This window comes from Gorilla gorilla, chromosome 10, assembly GCF_029281585.2.
Source record: "Gorilla gorilla gorilla isolate KB3781 chromosome 10, NHGRI_mGorGor1-v2.1_pri, whole genome shotgun sequence".
Classification (NCBI taxonomy): Eukaryota; Metazoa; Chordata; class Mammalia; order Primates; family Hominidae; genus Gorilla; species Gorilla gorilla.
The window spans coordinates 125,904,944-125,927,659 of record NC_073234.2 but is presented as its reverse complement, the minus strand read 5'-3'; the positions used below and the strand labels follow the sequence as shown (position 1 = coordinate 125,927,659).

Sequence of the window (22,716 nt, the reverse complement as noted above, 5' to 3'; positions counted from 1 at the left end):
ACAAGAATTGTTTGAACCCAGGAGGTGGAGGTTACAGTGAGCCAAGATCACATCACTGCACTCCAGCCTGAGCGACAGAGGGAGACTCTGTCTCAATAATAATAATAATAATAATAATAATAATAATATAAAAACAATATGGATAAAATATCATTTGGCTCACAAAGTAATGTTAATTAATGTTTAATGCTACAGCTGAACTGAAAACTGGATGCACTTTCAAATAACAGGTTTCAAGTTTCAAATTTCAAGACATATATGCCTTACTCATTATCTAGAGGAAAAAACTGTTAATACTTAGGGCCAAAATCATTTCACATAAAAAATGTTAAAATTTCCTCAAGCTCTGTGTTTTAAGATTCAGACAAGAACCATATAAATGCAACTTGATATAGAAAGCCACTGATGGGGTGTTTTTAGAACTTTCTTGGGTCACTAAATTATTATAGCTACCATTAGTTATTATCCACTATTATCTTTAACAAAGTTTCCTCTTGTCCCTGTATGGTGATTTCTCCAAGTCAAATTTCAGCTTAAAAAAAAAAAAATGTACTGGCCGGGCGTGGTGGCTCACGCCTGTAATACCAGCACTTTAGGGGGCCAAGGCAGGTGGATCACGAGGTCAGGAGATCAAGACCATCCTGGCTAACACGGTAAAACCCCCCGTCTCTATTAAAAATACAAAAAAATTAGCCGGGAGTGGTGGTGGGCGCCTGTAGTCCCAGCTACTCGGGAGGCTGAGGCAGGAGACTGGTGTCAACCCGGGAGGCGGAGCTGGCAATGAGCCAAGATCGCGCCACTGCACTCCAGCCTGGGCGACACAGCGAGACTCCATATCAAAAAAAAAAAAAATGTGCTGACTGAAAAGCTCTAGGGCATTGATTCTTCACTCCAAGATCATACTGTATTCAGGTGAAAAAAACTGACAACAGAGAACTCATTACCTTGGTTGAATCATTAGCGTATTAGTACAAACATTCTTGTCAAAAATAACTTGCAAAGGCTGACTTTCTTGAAAACATATATTATGAGTTCTTTTAATACCTTAAAAAGAATAAAGCCACCTCTTAATAATTTTAAGTACAAAACTAACAAATTAAAGAAGTCTTTAAGTTTCACAGCCAAATTAAAGTAATAAAGTAACATTTACTATCTGGCAAGTGCATATACCTTGGAGAAGCACTATTCCTTAATTAAATGTGTTTATCGCTCCCTAGTGGACACCAAGCAATATGTCATACCTTCTGACCAATCAGGCAGGAGAGTTCCCAGATTCCTTTGAAATACAGGAAGTTTCCTTCTTCTCTTTTTTTGTTAATATATTTTTATTGATACATGGTATTTTAAAATATTTACGGGGTACATGTGGCCAGGCACGGTGGTTCATGCCTGTAATCCCAGCACTTTGGGAGGCCAAGGCAGGTGGATCGCTTGAGGCCAGGAGTTCAAAACCAGCCTGATCAACATGGCATAACCCTGTCTCTACTAAAAATACAAAAATCAGTCGGGCATGGTGGTGCATGCCTGTAATCCCAGCTACCTGGGAGGCTGAGGCACAAGAATCACTTGAACCTTGGAAGCAGAGGTTGCCATGAGCCAAGATTGTGCCACTGTACACTCCAGCCTGGGTGACAGAGTGAGACTCTGTCTCAAAAAGAAAAAAAAAAAAAAGGCCAGGCACAGTGGCTCACGCATGTAATCCCAGCACTTTGGGAGGCTGAGGCGGGCGGATCATGAGGTCAGGAGATAGACACAATCCTGGCCAACATGGTGAAACTCCTTCTCTACTAAAATATAAAAAACTAGCCGGGCGTGGTGGCATGCGCCTGTAATCCCAGCTACTTGGGAGGCTGAGGCAGGAGAATCACTTGAACCCAGGAGGTGGAGGTTGCAGTGAGCCGAGATCATGCCACTGCACTCCAGCCTGACAACAGAGCGAGACTCTGTCTCAAAAAAAAAGAAAAAATGTATGGGGTACCTGTGACAGATATTTTGTTACATGCACAGACTGTGTAATTATCAAGCCAGGATATTTGGGGTGTCCATCACCTCAAGTATTTATGATTTCTATGTGTTAAGAACATTTTAAGTCCTCTCTTTTAGCTACGTTGAAACACAGAATACACTGCTGCTAACTTATAGTCACCCTACTCTGCTACCCCACATTAGAACTTATTCCTTCTACCTAACTGTATGTTTGTACCTACTAACCAACCTCTCTTCATACTCACCCACACACCATTACCAGCCTCTGGTATCTACCATTCTACTCTCTACCTCCATGAGATCAACTTTTTAGCATCCACATTGTGAGAACATGCAATACTTGACTTTCCATGCCTGGCTTATTTCACTTAACATAGTGACCTCTAGTTCCATCCATGTTGCTGCAAATGACAAGATTTCATTATTTTTATGGCCAAATAGTATTCCATTGTGTATATATACTGCATTTTCTTTATCCATTAGTCCACTAATAGACACTTAGGTTGATTCCGTAACTTTGCTATTATAAATGGTGCTGCAATAAACACAGGGATGTAGGTATTTCTTTGATATATATTTTTTTCCTTTGGATAAAGACTCAGTAGTGGGATTGCTGGATCATGTGGTACTTCTATTTTTAGTTTTTTAAGAAATCTCCAAAATACAGGTAGTTTCTTAAATTGCGTGTAAAATAGTGATTGCAGACTACAGATCATATCTCTACTACTCTCTTTCAGTACCCTCCATCCAGGACTGATATTTCTAAACAGGACTTTTGACAGATTTCAACATCTGGTTTGTTAATTCTTTTCTTTTCTTTTCTCTCCTCTTCTCTTCTCTCTTCCTTCCTTCCTTCTTCCTTTCTTTCTTTCCTTTTTTTTTTTTTTTTTTTTTTTTTTGACAGGGTCTCAACCTGTTGCCAAGGCTAGACTGTTGTGGTGTGATCTCAACTCACTGCAACCTCCAACTCCTGGGCTCAAGTGATCCTCCCATCTCAACCTCCCCAGTAGCTGGGACTAGAGGCGCACTCTACCACACCTGGCTAATTTTTGTATTTTTGGTAGAGACAAGGTTTCTCCATGTTGCCGAGGCTGAATTATTGTCCTTTTAGAGGAAGAGGAGAGGTAGCAATAATGAGTATGAACCTATGTGCCAGGAACTGTAGCATACATATTACATACATTCTCTCTGATCCTCACAATATCCCTGTGGGGGTAGCTAGGATGGCCTCACTTTCATGTCTGGTGCCTCAACTGGGACAACTGAGATGGCTAAGGCCTCTCACCTATTCTTTAATCCTCCAGAAAGCTATTCCATGCTTGTTCTCATGCTGGTGGAAAGGTTCTTAGGGCAACAGTGGAAGCTGACAGGACTCAGCTCGGAACTCACACAATAACACTTATGGTGCATTCTACCGGTATCAAAGCAAATCTAAGGCCGGGTGAAATTCAAAATGAGGAAACATACTCCAGGTATTGAAGGGAGGGGCTGCAGATAATTGGTGACAATTTTTTTTGTGATCTACCACATAAGGGACTATTTTAGGAGGTGGAACTAGCAGAGAACAAATCAGACAAAAATCTGTCTTCACAGGGCTGACATTTTACAGAGGGGAGCTAGATAGCAAGAAAATAAATGAATAAAACAGTAGGCAAGGGAGCAGGGCATACACCCTGAGGAGGAAACATGCCAGGGCTTCTGAATCATGGAGGATCTTATAGGCCATTCTGAGATCTTTGGCTTTTACCCTGGGTAAAATGGGGAGCTACTGGGAGAGTTTTGAGCACTGAAGTGACATAATATGACCTATTTTAAAGGGATCACTGTGACTGCTGTTTTGAGAAGACACAAAGCTCAAAAGATGACATATTTTACGTATTTAAAAAATATTTTCAAGTTACTTTTGGTGGAATAGGTAATAGATGCACATGGGACAAAATGCAAAAGATATAAAAGAACAGTGAGAGTGAGTCACCCTCCATCCCTGACTCCTGCCACCCTAGAACCTACACAGAAGCAACTACTGCTACCAGTTTCTTAGGTGTTCTTTAGAAATAACCTATGCATATATAAGTGTGTTTATACCTGTATAACAAATAATTGAATCAAGTGAATATTGGTATTGCTGAGGATGTGCAAGCTGAGAAGTGTCTTTTCTTTGTCATCCCCAATGCTCTATTCTTGCTACTTGTTTTCTTCCCTTTTTCTTATAAGCACACACTAGACACCCTCAACCGGTATTTTTTCACACTTCTCCTTCATCTTAGACTGCCATCCCAGGCTGGGCATGGTGGCTCACACCTGTAATTCCAGCACATTAGGAGGCTGAGGCAAGAGGACTGCCTGGCTCAGGAGTTTGAGACCAGCTTCCGAAACACAGTGAGACCTTGTTATCTATTAAAATTTTTTAAAAAATTAGCCAGGTGTGAAAAAAAAATTAGCCAGGTGTGGTGGGCATGGTTGCTCATTCCTGTAATCCCAGCACTTGGGAGGCTGAGGCAAGCAGATCACTTGAGCCCAAGAGTTCAAGACCAGCCTGGGCAACATGGTGAAACCCCATCTCTACAAACAATATAAAAAATTAGGGCCGGGCGTGGTGGCTTATGCCTGTAATTCCAGCACTTTGGAAGGCCAAGGAGGGCAGATCACGAGGTCAGGAGATCGAGATCATCCTGGCTAAGAAGTTGAAACCTGGTCTCTACTAAAAATACAAAAAAAAGTTAGCCGGGCATGGTGGCAGGCGCCTGTAGTCCCAACTACTCGAGAGGCTGAGGCAGGAGAATGGCGTGAACCCAGGAGGCGGAGCTTGCAGTGAGCTGAGATCGCACCACTGCACTCCAGCCTGGGCGACAGAACCAGACTCCGTCTCAAAAAAATTAAAATAAAAAAATTAGCCAGGTATGGTGGCACGCTCCTGTGATCGCAGCTACTCTGGAGGCTGAGGTAGGAGGATCACCTGAGTCTGGGAAGTCAAGGCTGCAGTGAGCCAAGATCACGCCACTGCACTCCATCCTGCTCCATCCTGGGTGACAGAGTGAGACTTTGTTTCAGAAAAAAGAAAAGAAAAGAAAAGAAGCTGCACCCTGGATCAAACCATGGCCGTGGCTCATGCCTGTAATCCCAGCACTCTGGGAGGCCAAGGCAGGAGAATTGCTTGAGCCCAGGAGTTTGAGACCAGCCTGGGCAACATGACAAGACCCTGACTCTACAAAAATTAAGAACAAAAACAAAAACAACCATGCCTGTGACTTAATTTTGAATTTTTTGTTTACATGAGCCAATACTTTATTTTTTAAGCTAGTTTGAGTTGCACCGTCTGTTTTTATTTGTTACTTGTAACCTAAAGCATAGTATCATATAACTACCCTATAAAAACCATTAAATAATTAACCAATCACAAATACTTACTGGACATGATTCAAGTAAGCTACTTGAGAGATACTGAATACCAAGTATTCACTTTCTGTCTAAAATCTAGTTGGAGATAAGGAAAGAGGATAATTATAGTAACAGCAATCACTAACAAGTACTCCCCCTGGGGCAGGTACTGCGGTATGTACTTTACATATGTGATCTCACTTCATCCTCACAATCACCCCGTAACTTGTGGGTAGGCATGATCATCTCCACTTCACAGTAAGGAATGAAGATTCAGAGAGCTTATGCACTGTCCCAAAACTAATAAGAAGTGGAGAAGAATTTACACCCACATCTTTGTGATGTCAAGGCTTGCTATGCTTTTAATCATGCTCTTTGAATCATTCTGCTATTAAATGAACTGAAGTTCAGAGAAGGAAAAAATAATGTTAAATTATTAGTATTTTATAGGAAACAATTTAAAGACTATAAATATATGCTGAAATTAAAATATATTATAATAAATGTAAGATTAAATTAAGAAATACAGCCAGGCGCAGTGGTTCACACCTGCAATCCCAGCACTTTGGGAGGTCAAGGCCGGCAGATCACCTGAGGTCAGGAGTTTCAGACCAGCCTGACCAACATGGTAAAACCCCATCTCTACTAAAAATACAAAATTAGCTGGGCATGGTGGAGCATGCCCGTAATCCTAGCTACTCAGGAGGTTGAGGCAGGAGAATTGCTTGAACCCAGGAGGTAGAGGTTGCAGTGAGCCAAGATCATGCCATTGCACTCCAGCCTGGGCAACAAGAGCGAAACTCCATCTCAAAATGAATATATATATGTATATATATTATACATTATGTATATAATATTATGTATATATGTATACATATTATGTATTATGTATATATTATACATATATATAATATATTATATTTAATACATATATAATATATTTAATACATATATTATATTTAATACACATATTATATATTATATTTAATACATATATTATATATTATATTTAATACATATATTATATATTATATTTAATACATATATTATATATTATATTTAATACATACATTATATATTATATTTAATACATATATTATATATTATATTTAATACATATATTATATATATATAAAATACACATATATATTCAAGCAGCTAGTAAATTTTAGAACAACCAATTGCTTGAATTCATACGGATATTTGAAAAAAATTAGGCTGTATGCAGGCAAAGCTTGTGCCAGTGACAAGTCAAAAAAATAAATAATACCGATCATCTTACAGTACTTCTACAGTGACAGGTAAGATAATACTTCAGGCCAGGTGCAGTGGCTCATGCCTGGCTCAGGCCAGGTGCAGTGTCTCATCCCAGCACTTTGGGAGGCCGAGGCAGGTGGGCAGATCACCTGAGGTCAGGAGTTTGAGATCAGCCTGGCCAACACGGTGAAACCCCGTCTCTACTAAAAATACAAAAATTAGCTGGGCATGACGGCAGGTGCCTGTAATCCCAGCTACTTGGGAGGCTGAGGCGGGAGAACTGCTTGAACCCACGAGGTGGAGCTCGCAGTGAGCTGAGATGGCGGCATTGCACTCCAGCCTTGGCGACAGAGCAAGACTCCATCTCAAAAAAAAAAAAGGATAATACTTCAAACTGCCCTACCACTTAACTACACACACTCTAAGCAATAATGTAACGAGAAATCTTGACATGAAATATCAATGTTCTAAACGTGAAAACTATTGAGAAAAAAACACAGTATTTTAAACCACTTTTAATTATACCTACCATGTCTGTAGAAGAATTGAATAACTACTTTGCATTTATCAGATCTGGTGAATATTCTGCACTTCTCTATATTTCTTTCAAGGGAATTCAGACATCTAAAGATGGGCAAAATTGACTGTAACAGAAATATACATATTAAGCACATACTTAACATGGTTGATTCATTTTAGAAACAAAAGTATATGCATTCATAAATGAACAGACTTGGCCAGGCGTGGTGGCTCACGCCTGTAATCCCAGCACTTTGGGAGGCAGAGGTGGGCGGATCACGAGGTCAGGAGATCGAGACCATCCTGGCTAACACAGTGAAACCCCGTCTCTACTAAAAATACAAAAAATTAGCCAGGCGTGGTGGCGGGCGCCTGTAGTCCCAGCTACTCGGGAGGCTGAGGCAGGAGAATGGCGTGAACCCGGGAGGCAGAGCTTGCAGTGAGCCGAGATTGTGCCACTGCACTCCAGCCTGGGCGACAAAGCGAGACTCCGTCTCAAAAAAAAAATGAACAGACTTGGCCAGGTGCACTGGCTTATGCCTGTAATCCCAGCACTTTGGGAGGCCGAGGTGGGCAGATCACTTGAGGTCAGGAGTTCAAGACCAGCCTGGCCAACATGGCGAAACCCTCATCTCTATTAAAAACAAAAATTAGCCAGGCATGGTGGCACACGCCTATAATCCCAGCTACTTGGGAGGCTGAGGCACGAAAATCACTTGAAACTGGGAGGCGGAGGTTGCAGTGAGCCAAGATTGCACCACTGCACTCCAGACAGAGCGAGACTCTGTCTAAAAAATAATAATAATAATGAACAGATTTGTCCTGAATGCCATTTAAACTATTAAGTATAGAATACAGGTTATGTCCTATATAATGAATATTTCTACAGAATAAGAGAAAACCAGGGCCACTTATATTTACCTTCATTCCCAATTTGCATTTTAAATTCAGTGTTGTGTCAAGTTCATTTTCACTCATTTTCACTAAAGCTGACCATTGATAATGTTGAAAAAACACAGGAGAGAACAGGACACATCCATATGCTGACCGAGAAGAATTCACACATCTTAGAGCAAGCTAGAAAAATAAGATAAAAACTATTTAGGAGAGGTTGCGCATGGTGGCTCCCATGAACCTGTAATCCAAGCACTTTGGGAAGCCAAGGCAGGAGGATGGATGGAAGCCAGGAGTCTGAGACCAGCCTGGCCAACAGAGCAAGACCCCACCTCTGTTTTTTTATTTTAAAAAAATTTAGGAGAAAATAAACTTTCTTTAAATAATAGCTTGATTCAGAAAACGTCATTATGTTTAACATCACAGTTAAATGTGTTCAAATAAGAACATGGGATGTTAATTATGGACTGCCCTATATAGTCTGTATTGAATTTGCATATATATACATATATGTACACCTATAATATATACAGGACATAACCTGTATTCTATACTTGATAGTTTAAATGGCATTCAGGACAAGTCTGTTAATTTATTATACACCTATATATATATACATACATATAGGTGTACATACATGTATATATACATGCATGTATATATAGGTGTATACATATATGTATATTATATTGAATACATATATGTGTTAAATCTAAAAGTTTACATGTTGAAAACATAAAATAGTAAATGCCTACAGGGGCCTTAACTTTCTTTTAATTTCTTTTTTACTTTTTTTCAAAAAACCAGCCTGTTGGCCAGGCTGGAGTGCAATGGTAACATCGCAGCTCACTGCAGCCTCCAAACCCCTGGCCTCAACCAATCCTCCCTCCTCTCAGCCTTCCAAGTAGCTGGGACTACAGGCACACAACACATCACCCGACTAATTTTTAAAATTTTTTTGTAGAGACAGGTAGTGTCTTGCTTTGTTGCTCAGGCTGGTCTCGAACTCCTGGGCTCAAGTGACCCTCCTGTCTCAGCCTCCCAAAGTGCTGGGATTACATTTGTGAACTACCACACCCAGTCATGAGCCTTAACCTTAATGTGTGAAATGGCAAAAGGCAATATATAAGGGAGTTACAGCATATTGGCGGTCTCACAGCTTGTCTAAGGGGGGAAACCATTACTCAGTTTCAGCCAACTACTTCCACTTGGGAATGAATGCAGTCCCAAAACTGTCAGGTCTTCTGAATTTTCAAGAGAAGCAGGAAAAATTTGACTCAATTTTTTTTTTTTTTTTTTTTGGGGACGGAGTCTCACTCTCACTCTGTTGCCCAGGCTGGAGTGTAGTGGCACCATGTTGGCTCACTCACTCACTGCAACCTCCATCTGCTGGATTCAAGCAATTCTCCCACCTCAGCCTCCTGAGTAGCTGGGATTACAGGTGCCCACCACCATGCCAGGCTAATTTTTATATTTTTAGTAGAGAAGGAGTTTCACCATGTGGACCAGGCTAGTCTCAAACTCCTGACCTCAGGTGATCCACCCACCTCGGCCTCCCAAAGTGCTGGGATTACAGGCGTGAGCCATCGCGCCCGGCCTCAATTTTTAAATGTTGGAAATTATTTCAAATTAAAAAAAAAAACAAAAACAGTGCAGGCCAACAAACATTCCTGCAGACCGTAGCTAGTCTCTTAACTACCAGTTTGTGACTTCCAGTTTAAATCATCAAGCTTATCTGCATATTTTCAAATTTACCATGCTCTAAGTGTATTCAGATATGTAAAATAAAGATAAACAGTGAAAGGGATAATTACAATTTCTGGATTTCCTAGTTAACATTCAATCCGGACTGGGATCTTTAAACATCTCCTCTTGCCTTGATACATGATCTGTTAACTTTCTTACTTACACCTTTTTTAGATGGGTCTAGCCAGAACTCGTCACTAATTCGTGATAGAGCTTGAACTGCTTTCCCAAATACTATGGAGAAAAAGAAAGGTGATGCTTATATTCTTTCCCTCTAACAATAAAAACAAATCACAAGACTAGTTCAGCATTCAGAGGACTCAAGAGAAATTCAAAAATAACAGTATCTTACAGACTAATGCTACATTAATACAGTATAATACCCTTGGCAAAATGCCAGACACATAGTCAGGGCTCAATAAATTTGTAGTGTGTGAAATGATAAAATTGACCGAAATTTGTCCTTGTATATGTTTACAGTGTTGCATGGAGCTACTGTGGCAAACCAATTTCCATACTAATGTATTTTACAACTTGATTTAGATAAATGTATTTGACCCCCCAAAAACTGTGAAAACAGTGCATGGAGAAGATAATCTGAAGTGGTTTTAATAGCTTGACAGCCAAGTCACAACAAGTCATGAGAGAGAAATTAGGGGTATCCAACATACATCTCTGATGTTTGAGGGCAGCCAGATTTCCCCACCACAGAACACATTTAGGGCTGGAAAACACACTAGTCTGATCCCGTGTGACACTGTTAATGTTCTTTTTATTTATTTATTTTTTTTTTGAGACAGAGTCTCACTCTGACACTCAGGCTGGAGTGCAGTGGCGCGAGCTCAACTCACTGCAGCCTCAACCTCCCGGGCTCAATCGATCCTCTCGCCTCAGCCTTCCAAGTAGCTTGGGATTACAGGCGCCCACCACTAAACCCGGCTAATTTTTGTATGTTTAGTAGAGACGGAGTTTCATCATGTTGGTCAGGATGGTCTCGAACTCCCGACCTAAGGTGATCCACCTGCTTTGGCCTCCCAAAGTGCTAGGATTACAGGCGTGAGCCACTGCACCTGGCCTAACTTCCATTTTGAAAGCGCCGTTTACAACACTAATAGTTCTTGTACATTCCATCTATTACTGGGCTCTTTACACGCATTTCCATTTCATTGCCTCCAAACAAACTCTGTGACGAAGGTGCTGTCATTACCCCTGTTTCCGTTTTAGAAACTGAGCCCCAAAGAGATTTAGTGACTTTTCCAAGTTCATACATTTTTAAAAATGGTAGAATCTGGGAAAAAAAAAAAAAACAGGTTAATGCTGTTCTCTTGGCACAAAAATACTTTTACTGTCCAAGCATTATTTTTTTCTCTCAACTCTTCCCCATGCAGTCCTCAGCATCCCGAGTTTGTGGCCCGACGGTACAACTCTATTTCCCGGATACCACCCATATTACATCTGCCTCTAAGTAACACGAGATGGATCCTCATCCTCCCCTCAGAAGTTAGCAGGGACTTGAGTGGGTGGGGCTGTGGCCAGGGCGTGCGTCCTCAGTCCTTGCGCATAAAGGCAAAGAGGAAAAATTAGACAATGGTAGGGACGACCTATTAACGTCTGCTTTTCTCTCTGCTAAATGGGAAGACAACAAAGGCCGCTCCACCTTTCACCTGACTGCCGCTCATCACGCACTTCAGCATGGCTGCCATCCGCCCTAAAAAGCAGGCTCGGAAGGCGCGCCTCAGCTCGACGGCCCAGGTGCCCGGATGTTGCCCGCGCTTTTCAAAGCTTCGCGATCTCGTCTCTGCACTCTACCACCCCGCCTCCACAAGTTCCCAAACGGCTTTACGGCGGAGAAGGGTCCGTGCGGGCCTCCGTACGGCAATTTCTGTCTCCCTCTGCTCTCATTGGTTGCGGTTAAGTGGGCGGGTCGCCGAGGAGCCTGAGGAAGAGGGCGGCGACGGTGGTGGTGACTGAGCGGAGCCCGGTGACAGGATGGTGAGGGCTGCAGCTGCGGCGACCAAGGCCTGGCTCTCGGGTGGGGTGCTGCGTTGTTGGGAGCCGTGGGGAGGCCCAGGGCGAGGAATTGGGAAATCCCGGAGGCCTCGGCGTCAGGGCCCAGGCGCTGGCCTGGGAAAGGCCCAGAAGAGGTCTAGGGAAGGAAGGGAGCGGCCACCTCTGGGTGCGGCTGGCCTAGGTCTCGTATCCCGGCCCCAAGGGGCCAGAGGCCATCCAAGGGGTAAAAAGGCCCCTCTAAGCTGCCCGACCTGTCACGAGACACGCACGCCCGAGCCAGGGAAGGCCTTTGGTCCTATACCTCGAATGTTCCGGGGATAGGGACACGGTTCTCCGTTTCCAGACGTTTCCTACTCGTTTCCCGCAAAAAGCACCTCCCGCTGGTTGGGGTGTAGTGGTGGAAGCTGGCCTCTCGGATGCAGAACAGGAAGTAGCGAGCAGAATTTCGTACCCGTTTAAGTTTGCCATCTAGGGAAAGGGAATAAACCACCCTCCTCGCTCCTGAAATAACATCTAGCTGCCATTGAGATGAGCAGGTGTGCTCTCAGAGGGCGGGATTTGGCGCTTGCAATTGCTGGAACTATTTCTTTCCACGGGTTGCTACGCCTCTTTAGGGTAGGATTCCTTAATGATGTGTGAACTCATTGAAACTGTTGGGAAATTTTTGTGAATATACAAATTTTTCTGGGGAGAGTGCCGGTGTTGGAGACTTGCCTAGTCTCCCCCAGCCACCTTCAAGCAATCACCCCTTCACCCCCAGTAGTTTGGTGCCCCTCAGACCTTCCTACATAAAAACTGGGGGCCTCTACTAGAGAGGGCTCAGAGCTGTAATCATATTTTCTTTCTTTCTTTTTGAGATGGAGTCTCGCTCTGTCGCCCAGGCTGGAGTGCAATGCCGCGATCTCGGCTCACTGCAATGCCGCCCGGGTTCAAGCCTCAGCTCCTGCCTCAGCCTCCCGAGTAGCTGGGATTACAGGCGCCCGCCACCAAGCCCGTCTAAATTTTTGTATTTTTAGTAGAGACGGGGTTTCACCATGTTCGTCAGGCTGGTCTCTACCTCCCGACCTCAGGTGATCCACCCGCCTCGGCCTCCCAAAGTGCTGGGGTTACAGGCGTGAGCCACCGCGCCCAGCCTGTAATCATATTTTCAAAGATGCCTTTGACTCTTAAAAAGTCAATTGTTTGGGGCAACCCACTCGGGTCTCCTTCCACCCTGTGTAAGCTTTGTTCTTTCGCTCTTCACAATAAATCTTGCTGCTGCTCAAAAAAAAAAAAAATCAATTGTTTGAAATGGAGCTGTGATTATCTTCATATTTGTGTTGATGGAGGTTGGCTGTAAAGGGACGTCTACCTCTGACAGGCATTTATTGCATTCTTTTTTATTTTTACAAGGAAACCAAAGAAGCTATGCATTTTTAAGATTATTACTATTGCATGACAAACAGCCTTTTCAAGAGGGGGACTTACAGACATGGCAGCCAGAGATTTATGGTGCATGCTTCTTTAAAATCTTTAATCTCACTTTTAATTTTTGCTTCTAAACAGACTCCAATTTAAAGTAATCCATTTACAGTAATTTCGAGACACCTATCCATGGGAGAAGACATAATTACTTGCCATGGTTTCAAAATATTAATGTTTCTCAAGTTGTTTGAGAAGTGATCCCTCTTATTTAGGGTAGTTGTACTGGAACATCATTTTTCATATGAAATAGAACTGGGAAAAATTTAGCATTAGCCAATTCTTTCATGATTAAAAGCATTTTATTTGGCAAAGGATACAGACGTTCAACACTCAGTACAGTGTCCAGAGTCTGTGGGCAGCAAATTCAGGTGTGGGAAAGGTCCAGTTTTACCTGAATAAATGTGTTTGTTTTTATTATTTTGTCTTCACCTTTAGTTGATTTGTTCAGCACTTGATAATGTATTCATGGTGCTGTGTTGCATCAGCTACAAAAAATCACCTAGCCACAGCATAATTTTCCAGCTACTAGAATTTTGAATGTAAGATAATTAAGATCCATATACTTGAATAATTAAACCCTACGAATCCAGAAAATGTTAGCCTTTCAGCTATTACTGATGATAAATTTTCCAGTGTCTTGTAGAAATCTAAATTCATTATTTTATAAAATCTTATAAAAATCTAAACAGAATGGAAAACAGAGATGGAAGTCGATGTACAGAACAAGATTAGGAAAAGTAGGAGAAACTGACAAGACAAATTTATTAAAAAGTGTGCGCGTCATTTTCAAAAATAAAGCAAATATTTATTTTGGTATTGTTTTGAGCACAGCTGATTTTTAACATTTTCTTTCATAACACTCAGAAATCATTAACAATTGTTTGCTCATTTGGTATGGGTTTTTTGTTCTCTTTTTTTTTTTTTGGTTTCTTTTTGTTGCTTTCTTTTAACATTGGTCATGTTTCACCCTTTTTTTTTCATCCCCCCTGTCTGCAATCAACTTCTTCATTCCACTAAGGCTGGGCACAGAGTAAGTTTCTTCACTTAGCTCCTACTAGCAGTGGTGGTTGGGTGGCTGTTTACTGACTGGATTTTTTACCCTTTTAAGGTCTGTTGAAAGGAAGTAACCGAATTCCCATGCTTTGATTGGGTTGGCTCTTTATTTCAATTTAATAAGACTGTCATTTCCAGGATCTTTTGCTTTCTTAAAGGACTCTATCATCTATGTCTATCCCAATTTGTCAAAGTGTGGAATTTGGGCGGGAACATGTTTCAAAGTATGACACATGTTATGTAACACTATTTCCCCATAACTTTGTCATCAGCAGGAAACCAGAGGATTCTGTCCTAGTAAGGATCCCTACTAATTTGAAATGATTGTGTGGTCATTCATACAGTTATATCTTTAGACTGCTAATAGTCTTGAGTCTTGGAGATAATCCACAGTACTTTATAGAATTAGGTCATCAATCATTATAAAGTACCATGTCTTACTAATGTTCTTTCTGGTACATTCAGATTGAACAGCTCATTCATTATTAGTACCAAACATTTCAACCTGTTGTAGACATATACCCTTTTATGAGTTTGGGGTGGTGGTTGTTCTTCTTCTTCTTCTTCTTTTAAATATAGAAATCTATTATTTTTACCTTTTTCTCAAAGCAAGATTCCCATACTAACTATGTACTTCAATCCATATCAGAAGGAATCCCCCTCTAAAATGAAGATTGTTCTATATCCAGGTACTTTTATGTTGATTACCAGTGAGGGTGGAAACTTCATAGTGGTTTTTAGTTTTACAGATGTTTTGTCTACTGAGATCTGCATTGAAACAATTAATATAGGTCATACAACAAATACCTGCTGAAACTAGTCTTTATAAAGAAGAATCTTACTTAACAATTTAAAGTGTGCTAATTTCATAACCTTGTGTTACTTTGAGATTACAAACTATGTCCCGATAACTCTGTGTCCTGGTAACAGTTCCTTTTCTTTGCAATAATTTTAATTTTTGTTGCAAGATGAATCAAGCTTCTTTTGGTAATCATTTTAATTTCACACATTTTGTTTGTTTGATTAATTTTCATTTACAAAGTCTGCAGTGGCAAAACTATTTTGTTTTATCCTATTAGCTATTTAATGTTTTCTTTGATAATACTAAAGAATAGTCATGCCTTTAAAAGCAGTTAAAGGGCATGTACATTTATGCATGCAATATCTGTAAAGGAAAACATTTTGTATAGAATGAAGGTGCTTATACTGATCAACATGAAGAAATTGATTCTGTTGGGCTGGGCGCAGTGGCTCACGCCTATAATCCTAGCAGTTTGGGAGGCCAGGGCAGGTGGGTCACCTGAGGTCAGATGTTGGAGACCAGCCTGGCCAACACGGTGAAACCCTGTCTCTACTAAAAATACAAAAATTAGCTGGGTGTAGTGGAGAGCGCTTGTAATCCCAGCTACTCGGGAGGCTGAGGCAGGAGAACTGCATGAGCCTGGGAGGCAGAGGTTGCAGTGAGCCGAGATTGCACCATTGCACTCCAGCCTGGGCGACGAGAGCAAAATTCCATCTCAAAAAAAAAAAAAAAAAAAATCGATTCTGTTGTCCTTTGGAGGATAGATACTATTTGTTTGTTTGTTTTGAGACAGAGTCTCACTCTGCTGCCCAGGCTGGAGTGCCAGTGGCATCCAGTGCCAGTGCCAGTGCCATCTCAGCTCACTGCAACCTCCGCCTCCTGAGTTCAAGCAATTCTCCTGCCTCAGCCTCCCAAGTAGCTGGGATTACAGGCGCCTGCCACCGTGCCCGGCTAACTTTTGTATTTTTCTTTTTAGTAAAGACAGTGTTTTACCATGTTGGCCAGGCTGGTCTCGAACTCCTGACCTCAAGTATTCTGCCCACCTTGGCCTCCCAAAGTGCTGGGATTACAGGTGTGAGCCACCGCACTCAGCCAGACAGATACTATTTTTAAATGATCTTTCTAACAGTATTCTGTTAAATGGCTAAATTAATGTTGTTTCTCAAATCTTGAAATTTTTAAATTAGGCCAGGCGTGGTGACTCATGCCTGTAATCCTAGCACTTTGGGAGGCGGAGGTGGGTGGATCACCTGAGGTCAGGAGTTCCAGACCAGCCTGGCCAACATGGTGAAACCCTGTCTTTACTAAAAATACAAAAATTAGCTGGGCATGGTGGCACATGCCTGTAGTCCCAGCTACTCGGGAAGCTGAGGCAGGAGAATCATTTGAACTCAGGAGGCGGAGGTTGCAGTGAGCCGAGATCGCACCACTGCACTCCAGCCTGGGCGACAGAGTGAGACTCCGTCTCAAAAAAAAAAAAGAAAAGAAAAGAAAGAAATTTTTAAATTAAAATTTTACAGGATTGGGGTTTATATTCTTTAATATTTAAAAGCAAAATTTACTTTTGTCATCTGAGACTATGTTGCAGCTCTAAACCACCTTATGCTAAATTTATCACTTAGTTGATCTCTTTTTTGTTTTAATGCTCTAATATACATGAAAGATTGTGAAAATGTTTTCTTTTTTTTAAGTTGGGGAACTATACCGAGGATATATGAGCAATTTAATCCAGACCATAAAAATATGACAGTGAGGACTTCTAATAATGAAGGAAAGTGAAGATATCAAAGATTATAATTCAAAAGCACACATTTACCTGATGAAACTGAAGGCTGTTGTATATCTCTGTAACGTACACCTAATAGTTTGAAGTAACAAAAATATCAAATTTTGGCTATTATGCTTGCACATAGTTGTCAGTCTAGTACAGATAAATTACATAATTAACTTTTTTCTCTATTAACAATTTCCTTAAATATTTCTGGGATTAATGTATCATTTCATGTTATAACTGCAGAAATATGAATTACCATATCAGTCTTTAAAAATGCCAAATTCTATAGGGCCCAGTAGTATACTTTACATTTTGTAATTTTTAAAATTCAGTGTATTTACAGGTCTCTAAATGAATCACTTTAGAATGCTTGATTTCACTCTTGGTAAATAGAATGATTACCTGTATTTTATATATGCAACTGTTTACAACCAAAATAAGATTGATTTAGAACAAAGTACATTACCATAAGTATGTCTGTTTAAATTGTCATGATACAATCAATGATGAAACCTATCCCAAAGCTGATGACCTGAAGAAAAATACATACAGATTCAGCTTCTGAGATTAAATAGTCATGATAGGAACCCTATGAATAATTTCTGGGATTCGGGATCTCTTATGAGACTTAAAAGGGGGCTTACAAGAGGAGACTGTTTTGTTTTGATATTGTGTTTAACATTATGCTTTATCTCACCTTGACACTTTAAAGTTGGTGTTGGTATTAGGAGATCTGCACATCCCACACCGGTGCAACAGTTTGCCAGCTAAATTCAAAAAACTCCTGGTGCCAGGAAAAATTCAGCACATTCTCTGCACAGGAAACCTTTGCACCAAAGAGAGTTATGACTATCTCAAGACTCTGGCTGGTGATGTTCATATTGTGAGAGGAGACTTCGATGAGGTGATGTATTTCCCTTTCCCTTCTCAAATATCTCCCTTTCTTGATTATTACTTACATAAGCTTTATCTTTAGACCAGGGTTTCTCAACTGGTAAGGTTTTTTTTTTTTTTCCCTTTTTCTTTTCCAAATGTAAAATTACTATACATCATGCCCCTCCCTTACTATTTGAAAATCACTGATTTAGATCACCTAGTAAACATTAAATACTTATTCTAACTAACTAGATACTGAATAAAAGTGGCTTTGTTACTGTTTTATGCTGTCATTTAATTTATAAAGTTTTTTTTGTTTGTTTTTGTTTTTTTTGAGATGGAGTCTTGCTCTGTCGCCCAGGCTGGAATGCAGTGGCACAATCTTGGCTCCCTGAAACCTCTGCCTCTCAGGTTCAACCGATTCTCCTGCCTAACCTCCCAAGTAACTGAGACTACAGGCGCACACCATCACATCCAGCTATTTTTTTCTTTAGTAGAGATGGCGTTTTGCCGTGTTGGCAAAGCTGGTCTCGAACTCGTGACCTCAGGTGATCCTCCCGCCTTAGCCTCCTAAAGTGCTGGGATTACAGGCATGAGCCACCACACTCAGCCAAGTTTATAAAGTTTTTATTATGAACTTTTCACCGGCGCTACCTCTACTAACTTTATTCCAAGCCACCGTATCATTTTCTTGTATTCCAACTTCCTAATTCTACCCTTGCTCCTTCCAGTTTATTCTCCAACTAGCAACCAGCGTGATCCTTTTTAAGTAAAGTAAGATCACATCACTTCTCTGCTGGCAACCCTCCTGGTAGGCATGAGGGAGTTTTGAAGGAGTGATAGAGCTGCTCTGTATCTTTAGTGTGGCAGTGCTTACACAGCCATGTGCATTTGTCAAAACCCATCATTATACATGAAAAAGTAAGATTTTACTTTGTGTAAATTATGCCTCAATAAACCTGACTTTAAAGAAAAAAAGTAAGGAGTTCTGGGCCGGATACGGTGGCTCACGCCTGTAATCCCAGCACTTTGGGAGGCCTAGGTGGGTGGATCATGAGGTCAGGAGATCAAGACCATCCTGGCTGATACGGTGAAACCCCATCTCTACTAAAAATACAAAAAAATTAGCCAGGTGTGGTGCTGGGCGCCTGTCGTCCCAGCTACTTGGGAGGCTGAGGCAGGAGAATGGTGTGAACCTGGGAGGCGGAGCTAGCAGTGAGCTGAGATTGTGCCACTGCACTCCAGCCTGGGCGACAGAGTGAAACTCTATCTCAAAAAAAAAAAAGTAAGGAGTTCTGGAGTTCCCATTAGTTAATAATGGGATTTTTGGCAGATCACTTCCCCTTTCTGATCCTTAGTAAATATGACTGGAATGGATGATTTTTAAAACCCCTGCCAGTGCCAACATTGTATGGTGTAGCATAATAAACTTGATTCTAGTTTGAAAATTTTATTTTTGGCCGGGTGTGGTGGCTCACGCCTGTAATCCCAGCACTTTGGGAGGCCAAGGCAGGTGGATCACGAGGTCAGGAGATCGAAACCATCCTGGCTAACATGGTGAACCCCCGTCTCTACTAAAAATACAAAAAAAATTAGCTGGGCATGGTGGCGGGCTCCTGTAGTCCCAGCTACTCGGGAAGCTGAGGCAGGAGAATGGCGTGAACCTGGGAGGCAGAGTTTGCAGTGAGCCGAGATTGCGCCACTGCACTCCATCCTGGGAGACAGAGTGAGACTCTGTCTCAAAAAAAAAAAAAAAAAAAATTTATACATATAGTATTTCTGGGAATATAAGATTTTCATCAATTAATCTTGGTTTGTGTTATTTAATGGGGTTCCTTAAACCAAACTGAAGGGGCATACTGTCTTTTTATTGTATTTTAAAAAGAGTTTGGATAAATTTAAAGGTGGCATGGAGGTGAAAGACGGGGAGATGAAAGGACAAACAACCTCTTTGCCTGTTTCATCATCCATAAAGTGGGGATCATAATAGAACCTTCTAGGATTGTTTGTATTAATTAAGTTGATATTTGTAAAACCCCTACAGTAGTGCCTGGCTCATACTAAGTACTATGTAAGTGTTAGCTCTCATTATTTTAAGCTATCTATAAAAGTATTAAGGCTACATTAAGCTATAATTTGAACACACCCTAACTTACATGCCTTAGGTAAAGGAAAATCACAAGTTTGGGGGGAATAATTATTTACAGCATGCGCAAAAGAACCCATATTCTATAGGAATAAACACAATAAAGGGGTTGCATGATAAATTCAATATAAACTTACTCAGTTTATATTGAGTAAGTTATGTTTTAAAATATAGATGCAGCCTTAGAGACCAAGAAGAAATAAAATATTTATAAATGTGGGGTGGGCACAGTGGCTCAGGCCTGTAATCCTAGCGCTTTGGGAGGCCAAGGCAGGTGGATCATTTGAGGTTAGGAGTTTGAAACCAGCCTGGCCAACATGGTTAGACTCCGTCTCTACTAAAAATACAAAAAAATTAGGCGGGCGTGGTGGCGGGTGCCTGTAATCCCAGCTACTTGGGAGGCTGAGACAGGAGAATTGCTTGAACCTGGCAGGTGGAGGTTGCAGTGAGCCAAGATGGTACCACTGCACTCCAGCCTGGTCAACGCAGCAACACTCTGTCTCAAAAAAAAAAAAAATGTATAAATGTGTGTGTTGTGGGGTACTACATCAAAACATCCATAGGAGATTGAATATTTAAGCAAACTGATTTTTTTAAACATCAGTATCTCTAAAATACATATTTTCTTATGTATCTTTCTTATGTTAGAATCTGAATTATCCAGAACAGAAAGTTGTGACTGTTGGACAGTTCAAAATTGGTCTGATCCATGGACATCAAGTTATTCCATGGGGAGATATGGCCAGCTTAGCCCTGTTGCAGAGGCAATTTGATGTGGACATTCTTATCTCGGGACACACACACAAATTTGAAGCATTTGAGCATGAAAATAAATTCTACATTAATCCAGGTTCTGCCACTGGGGCATATAATGCCTTGGAAACGTGAGTAGTATAGAATTTGGGAATTTGGGGGCTTTAGTAAAATAATTGCATGTGTGACATTTCGTAAAAGAAATGTGGCTGGGCACAGTGGCTCATGCCTGTAATACCAGCACTTCGGGAGACCAGGGCAGGTTGCTTGAGCCCAGGAGTTTGAGACCAGCCTAGACAATATGGTGAGACCCTGTCTCTACAAAAAAATTTTAAAAATTAGCTGGGTGTGGTGGTGCATGCCTGTGATCCCAGCTACACAGGAGGCTGAGGTGGGATGATCACTTGAGCCTAGGAGGTTGAGACTGCAGTGAGCCACGTTTGAGGCTCTGTACTCCAGCCAGGGTGACAGAAGGAGACTCAATAAATAAATAAATAAATAAATAAATAAATAAATAAAAAATAAATGTGACTTTTTTTTTTTTGAGACAGAGTCTTGCTCTGTCACCTAGGCTGGAGTGTACTGTTGCAATCTTGGCTCACTGCAACCTCTGTCTCCCGGGTTCAAGTGATTCTTGTGCCTCAGTCTCCCAAGTAGCCGGGATTATAGGTACCCACCACCACGCCTGGCTAATTCTTGTATTTTTAGTAGAGATGGGGTTTCACCATGTTAGCCAGGCTGGTATTGAACTCCTGACCTCAGGTGATCCACCCACCTCAGCCTCCCAAAGTGCTGGGATTACAGGCGTAAGCCACTGTGCCCAGCCACATGTGACCATTTAAATAAATCTAGCCATTTTGGCAATCTTTTGGTAACTGTTCATGTGATATGTAACAGATTTCTCTGAATCCAAATAGTCGTCTTAAATTGAAATTTATAGTGCTGCTGCTTTGTGCTACAAAACACTGACGTTATTTATTTTTTCTTCTAGAAACATTATTCCATCATTTGTGTTGATGGATATCCAGGCTTCTACAGTGGTCACCTATGTGTATCAGCTAATTGGAGATGATGTGAAAGTAGAACGAATCGAATACAAAAAATCTTAAAGCCAGGCCTGTCTTGATGATTTTTGGTTTTTTTTCATTGTCCTGTTGAAATCAAGTAATTAAACATTTAAGAGCCACAAAATTGTATCACTTTTATAATATTTTGCAGTAAAATATAATACCATCTTCTCTGTTAATACATAATTGCTCCAAGCTTCCTGTAAACTATAAGAAAATATTTAGTTTACAGTATATGGATTCTATGAAAAAATGTCCACAACACAGTAATTGGTCACTTGTTAAGAAAAATTTATCCTTGTAAGTATCTTCAAAGTTGATATTTGGAACTTTATTCCAAAAGTAGTGCATGTGGAGAAAGAATCTAGACTTCCTTGTATACATTTTTCTCTTCTCCAGTAATAAACAATTACCTTTCATTTATACTTTCTTGATAACCTGTATTTAATTTTTAAAAAAACATAAAAATGAGGAACCAAGTGAAACTACGGATATAAATATTAAAGTGGACGAGATGACCTTTCAGAGCTCTTCTCTTATATTGTGTCATAATGTTGGACTCAGATTTTATTTGCTAAATAATATACCATGCCGACATTAACAGTGATTCTTCAAACTGTTGCTATTTCCATTTTTCAAGGTTTAATAAAAGTTTTAAAAATACAAGTTTAGGGGCCGGGCACAGTGGCTCACACCCTAATCCCAACACTTTGGGAGGCCGAGGCAGGTGGATCACCTGAGGTCAGGAGTTCAAGACCAGCCTGGCCAACATGGTGAAACCCTGTCTGTACTAAAAATACAAAATTAGTCAGCATGGTGCTACATGCCTGTATTCCCAGCTACTCGGGAGGCTGAGGCAGTAGAATCACTTGAATCCTGGAGTTGGAGGTTGCAGTGAGCCGAGATCACACCATTGCACTCCAGCCTGGTCAACAAGAGCATAACTCCGTCTCAAAAAAAAAAAAAAAATACAAATTTAGCAAGGAAGCAT

General features: G+C 40.9%; 2 protein-coding genes and 1 non-coding gene across 11 annotated transcripts in view; 2 read left to right on the top strand and 1 right to left on the bottom strand.

Annotated features, from left to right (window-relative positions):
• RAD9B (RAD9 checkpoint clamp component B) overlaps positions 1-11,580 on the bottom strand; it is a 47,119-nt gene extending 35,539 nt beyond the window's left edge. For 3 of the 7 annotated variants that reach the window (XM_055359029.2, XM_055359033.2, XM_055359031.2), the window contains exons 1-5: positions 11,438-11,580; positions 9,944-10,014; positions 8,062-8,217; positions 7,151-7,265; positions 945-1,044 (exon numbers count right to left, since the gene is read on the bottom strand). In XM_055359029.2, coding sequence (XP_055215004.1) covers positions 945-1,044; positions 7,151-7,265; positions 8,062-8,217; positions 9,944-10,014; positions 11,438-11,483 — 488 coding nt within the window. In that variant the 5' untranslated portion in view covers positions 11,484-11,580. Of the gene's footprint in view, positions 1-944; positions 1,045-7,150; positions 7,266-8,061; positions 8,218-9,943; positions 10,015-10,850; positions 11,069-11,233 lie in introns of all 7 variants that reach the window. The other 4 variants (XM_055359032.2, XM_019038472.4, XM_055359030.2 and 1 more) reach the window with 3 other exon arrangements.
• Positions 11,581-11,657: 77 nt separating this feature from the next.
• Positions 11,658-22,250, top strand: VPS29 (VPS29 retromer complex component). Of its 3 annotated transcripts, none has more exons than XM_019038475.3 (5): positions 11,689-11,772; positions 14,273-14,284; positions 17,596-17,787; positions 20,554-20,789; positions 21,650-22,250. In XM_019038475.3, exons 1-5 carry the CDS (start codon positions 11,770-11,772, stop codon positions 21,765-21,767), a joined length of 561 nt encoding a protein of 186 aa, XP_018894020.1. In that variant the 5' UTR covers positions 11,689-11,769; the 3' UTR covers positions 21,768-22,250. The 3 variants fall into 3 exon arrangements, with proteins under 3 accessions (XP_018894023.1, XP_018894020.1, XP_018894024.1); XM_019038479.3 differs by lacking the exon at positions 11,689-11,772 and adding an exon at positions 12,319-12,405; XM_019038478.4 differs by lacking the exon at positions 14,273-14,284 and having other exon boundaries at positions 11,658-11,772.
• On the top strand, positions 17,382-17,451 carry LOC115930326 (small nucleolar RNA SNORD50). The gene has a single exon (XR_004066965.1). It is a non-coding gene; the product is annotated as a small nucleolar RNA SNORD50 (small nucleolar RNA).
• Positions 22,251-22,716: the final 466 nt, after the last annotated feature.